Source organism: Erpetoichthys calabaricus, chromosome 1, assembly GCF_900747795.2.
Source record: "Erpetoichthys calabaricus chromosome 1, fErpCal1.3, whole genome shotgun sequence".
NCBI classification, from domain to species: Eukaryota; Metazoa; Chordata; class Cladistia; order Polypteriformes; family Polypteridae; genus Erpetoichthys; species Erpetoichthys calabaricus.
The window spans coordinates 190,785,863-190,794,300 of NC_041394.2; the positions used below are offsets into that span (position 1 = coordinate 190,785,863).

The 8,438-nt window shown below is 36.4% G+C and overlaps 1 protein-coding gene across 1 annotated transcript in view; it reads right to left on the reverse strand.

The window, feature by feature from the left end:
- rxylt1 (ribitol xylosyltransferase 1) overlaps positions 1 to 7,232 on the reverse strand; it is a 30,944-nt gene extending 23,712 nt beyond the window's left edge. Inside the window, exons 1-3 of the mRNA XM_028810491.2 lie at positions 7,025 to 7,232; positions 2,762 to 2,968; positions 747 to 849 (exon numbers count right to left, since the gene is read on the reverse strand). Coding sequence (XP_028666324.1) covers positions 747 to 849; positions 2,762 to 2,968; positions 7,025 to 7,160 — 446 coding nt within the window. The 5' untranslated portion in view covers positions 7,161 to 7,232. The remainder of the gene's footprint in view (positions 1 to 746; positions 850 to 2,761; positions 2,969 to 7,024) is intronic.
- Between the last annotated feature and the right edge of the window lie 1,206 nt (positions 7,233 to 8,438).

Consider the following 8,438-nt stretch of genomic DNA (forward strand, 5'->3'; position numbering starts at 1 on the left):
TAGTTAAATTTCTCATTACTTACATAAAAAGAGTAACTAAACAATGCAATACACTTATTATAAAATGTAATGCATTACAATGTTTTAATTTTTCTTCTTTTGTATGAAAAATTGCACATTTCACTAGCCAGCATTTTAATTTTTCTTTATTTTAATAAATGTTCAGTCTTTCATGAGCAGAGAAATAAATAACATCCATCCCCTTTTTCCATCCTTAAACTTGAGCCCCACAAGATTCACAGTATGAACACTGGCCACTATTCCAAATGATCACACTCAAAAACATCTATAGTAAATAGCTAGATTAAAATTAAAGTGACACTAAAATTAATAGGTTTCTATTACTGGAATGCACACAGCACACTCTTTTCTTCTTGGCTGTGAGATTGAGCCTTGAAAAGGCCCAGCATACCGGAACGTGTACTTCTTGCCTTACGTTTAGTGCTACTGGGATAATAATAATGCAGGTATTACTTGAATAAAATTAAGTATTGCATTAGGTTACTCTTTACATTAAAAATTAATGTTATGTTTTCCAGTTCCTTCTAAATTTAAAAATTTGGCTTATTTGTTGGTGACACGTTTCTTATGGTATTTTGGTTAAAAAATTGTGAGTCAGCTTATCCTCAAGTATCTACGTTAAGTGTTATGAATAAGCAAAAATAGAGGAAATCAGGAAGACGGAAAATACTTTTTCACACCACTGTACATTAAAATTAAACTGTACCTTGAAAAGAATAATATACCTGAAATGTATCTTTCCTAAATGAAGATTCCCTTTCCTCCACTGTGCTGTTGGGTCAGATGGATTTAGTTGACCTTCCAAAATATGTTCCCAGAGATAAAGTCCTAAAAATGTTGGAAATTTTGGATTAACATTTGGAAAAAAACATGTAATACAAAATTAACTGTGTAAATTTTTATTCCAAACCATTATCATTGTGAAAACAACTCAAATGTATAAAAAGTATATAATATTCAGAACTTAGCTGAGAGTATGTACAGGTTACGTTAATTGGCAACTCTAAAATGACTCCTGTGTAAGAAGTGTGAGTGTGTTCAAGAAGGGACATTGAGACAAACTGACACTCTGTCTAGGGACAGTTACTGACTTGTACCCAATCTGTGGGTTTTATAGGAACCCGACCCAATCACCCAGCATATAAAAAGACTCTCCCACTCTCTAACCAACTTAAGATCCAAAAGTATGAGTTAAGTACAGAAAACATACTAAGTTTAAGAAGCTTCACCTTTATTTGCTGAAGGACCAAAATTAGGGAAAGTATAATACTGTTTGAGCTATTAAAACCAGGAAGGGCACAGTGCAAGATGCACACTAAAAAGACATTTGCAATATGCAAATATTTTTATGTGAAAATCACATAGATTGTTTTAATGAAATGTCTAAAAAGTAAATAAAAAGCAATTTTACATTAGAACATTAGACTAGCAGAACAATTTTGACAACAAGGGATTCATATAAACAAAATTCATCAATCCTATTCACCTAATTTTCCCAAAATAACAATGAGTCAAGTGGACATGCATCTTACGTCAACTGGTCCCTGGTTAATGGGTTGATTAGGTGGGGGTGGTCTGCAATGGACACTCTCTTAATAATCTTTATATATAATATGTTATCGTGACTGTTCGTTTGTCTGTCCAGGATTTTAAATCACCTGTAGCTCGCAAACCGTTTGACCTATTGACCTGAAATTTGGTACATATATACTACGTGATGTCTAACATCTGCTTTCGGGGTGATGATTGACCTCCAAGGTTATTCCTCTTTTTATTTTATTGTAGAATCAACTCTCGGCAGCAGCCAGCAGGGCGGCCGTGCAGCACATGCATACGGGAGCCATTCTCATCTCTACCACCTTCGCCATCACTTCCCCTACCTCTTCATATCTTAAATCATTCGTGAAGCAGATTGAATTCTTAAGTGCCAGCTTAAGTGAAAAATTAAAGAAAATGTACTAAGTAATTGCAACACAAACACTGAATCAGTTTTAACGCAAAAAGATGCCGATGAAAGAAGAGTAGAAGCGGGCCGCTAGGGTGGAGAAAAGAAGAGCTGCTCAGGAAGCACATCAACCTCTGAGCAAACGAATGCTAAACGTACAGAGAAAGAGTATGAAAACTATGAATGCTCAAGTCAAGTTTATTCACTGCACACTATCATGCAGTGCGCCGTTACTGGTAAGGATTACAAATGTGGTTGCTATACGTTAATAGACCTCTTCAGAATGACCAAGATTTACAACACTCTGCCTGATCATCCACATTTAAAAGTAAATGTCAGCATGGCTCATAACACTGCACATGCAGTTAAATAAATCAACAACTGTAAAGTTATAGGAAAAGAATGCTAAAAACCAAATACTGTTACCTAAATCCCAAGTCATTACACAATTGTCAAGGAGTCTTGAAGAAACCAATTAAAATTTAATAGGGCAGTTTCAGTCACTGTTACTTGCAGCAATTACTTCATTACCATAAGCAAGTAATTTAAGCTATAAGTGCACAAAATGCAAACATATGTAAATTGTCTTCTCAAGGTGTTCACTACATGAAGATGCTATAAAAATAAAGCAAGATATGTCTGTTATTGTCTATTCTAATTGCAAAATTTGATTTTTTTATGATGGCTTATGTTTAGATTTGAAGAATAAAACCACTGTTAGCCTTACATAAAACAAATTGCAAAAGACTGTGCATTTCCAGGTGGCATCAACAAAAAGCATTTAAAACAAATTACCAATTGCAGCCTTGCCCCATATCTGGACTTTGAAATACTGTTCTTTTTTTTCAGAGGGATAATCTTTTATATTTTTGAGGATGACATTTTGGTCTTTTGGAGAAAGTGTATTTTTCTTTTCATATTCTTCCCAAGGATTCCACTCCCCTTCCTCTACAGACGGAACATCTTTCAAATGGGTTGGTCCTGCAGTCTGTGGTACACTCCCTGAAAAAGGTAGAAAGACATTTTGGCTCAGAATGTTTGATACAATTCCATTTATGTATTATGCAACCCAACATTATCCTGTTAAGGGTTGTGAGGGCTGGAGCCTACATTTACAGCACACTGAATCAAACGCACACACGCACTGACTCGCTTAAATTGGGCCAATTTACAGTCAATAATTAGTCTAATATACACATTGTAAATTTGGGGGAAAGAGCTGGATAATCACAAACAGTCAATGGAGGTTGGAATGTTTTTCAGGACTCCATTCTCTCAGGATACTCATTCTCTTTCTCTAGTTTATCTTTCTTTCTCATTCCACCTAAAATATGCCTATACTATCACTATACTTATTGCAACTAAGAAAATACTGTGCTTAAGTTTCTTTTGACTTTTGTTTTCATTAAATTAACTTTCATATATTTTTATGTCCTGTATACTGTACATATGGCACGGTGGTTAGTACGTAAGGCTTTCTCACAAATCCAGGACCAAAAGTTTGAATCCTGACCCAGTCACTACGTGTATGGAACTACATGTTTACCTTTTATTTACATTGCTTTTCTCCAGTTATTCTAGGTTTTTTTCAGTAACCTATATATGTGCATCTTGGGTTAACGGGAAACTCAATTATTGACCCAATGATGGACTGGTGCCCAATGCTGCCTTGACATGCTCTAGGCCCCCTCCTAACCCTTTAATCATATTATGTACACTCATAAATGGGTGGCATAAAATTATATTCCAGGAAGCAGACTGTGTCATAATTTTTTTCCCATGCTGTTATTGAAAAGATACCACACTGTATGCAACTTGAAATGTAAATATAGAAGATATCAAAAGCATGCAAACCCTTAAGTAAATTTGTTGATGTAAAATAAGAAGTCGAGAGAAATCAAGTCAGATCTTTTTCACATTAAGATATTGTAACTAGCAAAACTGAGGTGAAAAACAAACTGATCATTGTAAGACTGTATTGTACTGAATGTAAATTGCACTGTCTTGGTTACATAAGTGTAAAAAATCTTTCTAATGGAAATTGTGTTCAAATTTAACTAATTTTGTTCTAAATGTGGTGCAAAGGTAATCTCTCTTCACCCGACAGTAAAAGAAGTGATTGATTGGCTGCAAATTCAAATTAAATGTTCTATTAAGATTTCCTTGAAGGTGTATTGATTGTATAGTGGAGACAGAAACATGGTCAATGTAAAAAAAATCTACAGAATCATATTGTTGAGGAAATTATATAAAATAACTCTGAGTGCATATCCTACATCAAAAACACTGTGGTGACCATTATTAAGACGTGACCAGAATATGGCAACAACAGGGGCCTCATTTGTCAAACTTGTATGGATTTCCACATGAAAATATGCAAATGCCAAAAAACAGGTTAAAAAAAAAAAAAAAAAGATTTATTAAACCTGCCTTATAAAAATTTCTACTCAATTTGCCCATCGTAAAACACAATCACCGTGTAAATGTGCATTTGTGAACATGCCTCAAATATCACATTGAAACATCCACATATAGAGCATGCTAATCAACCTCATATACAGTATGTATATGCAATAGCAATGCTGCAGAACTTCATGGGCAAGTATAACAGCCTCCTACTTGATGCATCAGTGACACCACCATTTGCATTCAAGAGCATCTGGCTGCACTGCGCAACTGTGAATTATATAGCATCTCTCCTCTGTGTTCGAGGAGTCAGGGAATGGCGTAAGGAGCCAATGTCTTAGTGGGCAGCCACCATTACAGGGCACATGTAATGAAATGGTTTTTGTTACAATGAATAACACATGCCATAATAAAAACCTGAGGGTTCTGCCAGTTACCTTACCAATAAGCTACCCACCACTTATACTACTATAATGTCTGTCAAAACTATTCTGCCTCAAAACAAATGAATCACAGGTTGACCCAGGTCACTAAGGCATGATAACTTGTGTATTAATGGACTGTATCTACTCAGTTAACAAAAGCAACTTCACTCTCGCTAGGAGCCCTTATTACAATATCAGTGCAGTAAATTTCTCTGATTACATTAGGAGAATAGGACACCTTTGCACATTGCCTTTTTACTTTGCAAACAAATATTTTATGTATTCTCTGAGAAGTGACAAAAGGTAGCCAATATAACCAGAAAATATGCAGGATTGGACCTCTTAAAATTGAACTATAATACAGTCTTTACATTACATTAATCACTTTTGAGGTTTAAAGTGCTTGTTACGTCAACAGCCATTATTATAACAGCTCAGTAACATTTACTGTTATGCGTGCAAGTCATTATTTAGCTGGTTTGGCTGCATTTCCCTACTTGATTAAGAATGTCATTTCCCAGTTTCTCCAAAATATTGCATATACATGGGTCAGACTTGCCATAAATATATTCATGTACCCCCATCAAGTTTTCATACATCCCAGCTAGCTCACTGCCAAAGAACACAGAGCCTACCTATGGGAGGGATTGCAGAATGGACACAGTAACCTCAAATACCAAGATACTTTGGTGCATAATCTACTGCCCCAGCCGGAAAGCTGAAATTAATGAAGAACTTCCATCCACCCATCCATTATCCAACCCGCTATATCCTAACTACAGGGTCTTGCTGGAGCCAATCCCAGCCAACACAGGGCGCCAGCGCGCACACACACACACGGAAAATTTAGAATCACCAATGCACCTAACCTGCATGTCTTTGGACTGTGGGAGGAAACCCACGCAGACACGGGAAGAACATGCAAACTCCACGCAGGGAGGACCCGGGAAGTGAACCCAGGTCTCCTGTGAGGCAGCAGCGCTACCACTGCGCCGCCCATTAATGAAGAACTTAACCTTTCAAAACAATACAAATTTAAAGGGCACAGCAAATTAAAAAAAAAAAAAAAAAAAGCTAGCTCAATATCCTGAAACGACTCAGTCAAAGCACACTATTATAGAAAATCTGTGGAGCGGTCTAAAGAGAAGAGTGTTTGAACTCTTCTGTAAAGAGGGAAACATTCAGGAATGCTACTTACATTAAGATAATTTCAAATGGGGTTTCTTTTGCAAATAAAGCAAGCAGGGCTTCCACTAACTAATAACATGTTTTATTTGTAAAAGTGATATTTGCTTTTTTCTTAAGTTTTTCAGTTAAAAGATCTTCTTAAAGATAAAAAGGTCCGAATTGATGCATCTTGATTTCAGACTTTACACAAACATACGTTGAAATTTCAAGGGGTGGGGGGGGTTGTGATCTCTGACACCCTTTGCATAAGGCAGGACAAGCTTAATATGACATATGAGGTACATCACTGGGGTTGTGAACAAGACTTATAGCTGTGTTCTGCAATGTTTTAAGAAACAATACTTTTCAAACCATAAAACCGTGGCAATAATAAGAACAAGCAAATAGATACACTAATATATTTATCCATTATCTTCAATACATTTCACTGTATAGTGGACTGCTGCCTAACCTGGCTGTATCAGGTGCAATGAGCTATAACCGAAATGGCACAAAAGTCCATCTACTGAGCACATTTGTCCACACGCACACATAAATAAATATCCCAGAAAATTAAACATAATGTAAGAGACAGTTTAGAACAAGTTGCTAAACAGAATATTCTATGCATTATTTGACTAATAAATTGGTGTAATCAATAAGTATTAACTTCTTTTTAGTTAGCCAATAAAATGAGTCATTCTGCTTGACATTTCATTTCATTGCAACTGGAAGAAAAACAACAAACACTCATTTATGAAAACCAATTACATTTTAATTACAAAATATTAACACAATCAAAATGGATGGAGAATTCCATCACGCAGAATTAAACAAGATTACAACTAACACGGTTAACTTAGCGGTACTTTTATCGTTCTTATTAAACAACTCTCTCTATTTTCAAGCTTATTTTAATAAAAAATAATCTTAAAAATCATTTCAAGGATTACTACGATTTGCCCAAGTTCCTTCCAGAATGTATCTCCTGTAAGACTTTGCGCAACATAAAGATCAAAATCACACCAGTGATTAAAACAAATAACGGCAGCATGCCTACCCTTGCCCTTCTTCGTCACCCTTTGTACTCGGTTAACCGCTTTCGTTTTAAAAAATACGATATACGTTGCATATACAGAAAACGCCAAATAAATCAGAGCAGCACAGATACAGACTCTGCGGAGGGTGATTTTCATTCTTCACGTGTCTCTACCATCTCTAAACACACAAGGACCCCCAAGTGTGCCTGCGCACTGCTATGACGCGTTTAACTGACTGTTACCCGCCTGACTGAATGAAAAAAAAAACGTGCGGCTCGAAGCCGGCCAGCGCTGGTTTTCTGATAGTACTTTAATTAATTTTTAGGAATTTAATAACATAATATTATCAACGCCACTTACTCATCGGCAATATCACAGGAACGGTGCCTATTCGTTCTTAATTTACACAATTTATTTAAAAAAATCCGATGTATTTATAACCAGTTTCTTTGTCTCACAAAGCTGAGGTAAAACAGATGTCCGGTGTAATTCTTATGCATTGTTTCTTAGGTAAATATCCAACCATTTTCCAAACCCGATTTCACCCGAATTGTCGCTGCAGCATCAAGGTCATTAGAGGAGTGGTTACTCTGCTTAGGGTCCGTCAAGTTATTGTTCAATGAATCATTTAAAATCTAAAGGATTACTGAATGCTGATAGGCCTATACAGTTAGGTCCATAAATATTTGGACAGACTTTTTTTCTAATTTTGGTTCTGTACATTACCACAATGAATTTTAAATGAAACAACTCAGATGCAGTTGAAGTGCAGACTTTCAGCTTTAATTCAGTGGGGTGAACAAAACGATTGCATAAAAATATGAGGCAACTAAAACATTTTTTTAACACAATCCCTTCATTTCAGGGGCTCAAAAGTAATTAGACAATTGACTCAAAAGCTATTTCATGGGCAGGTGTGGGCAAGTCGTCGTTATGTCATTATCAATTAAGCAGATAAAAGGCCTGGAGTTGATTTGAGGTGTGGTGCTTGCATGTGGAAGATTTTGCTGTGAACAGACAACATGCGGTCAAAGGAGCTCTCCATGCAGGTGAAAGAAACCATCGTTAAGCTGCGAAAACAGAAAAAACCCATCCAAGAAATTGCTACAATATTACGAGTGGCAAAATCTACAGTTTGGTGCATCCTGTGAAAGAAAGCAAGCACTGGTGAACTCAGCAATGCAAAAAGACCTGGACGTCCATGGAAGGCAACAGTGGTGGATGATCGCAGAATCATTTCCATGGTGAAGAGAAACCCCTTCACAACAGCCAACCAAGTGAACAACACTCTCCAGGGGTTAGGCGTATCGATATCCAAGTCTACCATAAAGAGAAGACTGCATGAAAGTAAATACATAGGGTGCACTGCAAGGTGCAAGCCACTCATAAGCCTCAAGAATAGAAAGGCTAGATTGGACTTTGCTAAAGAATATC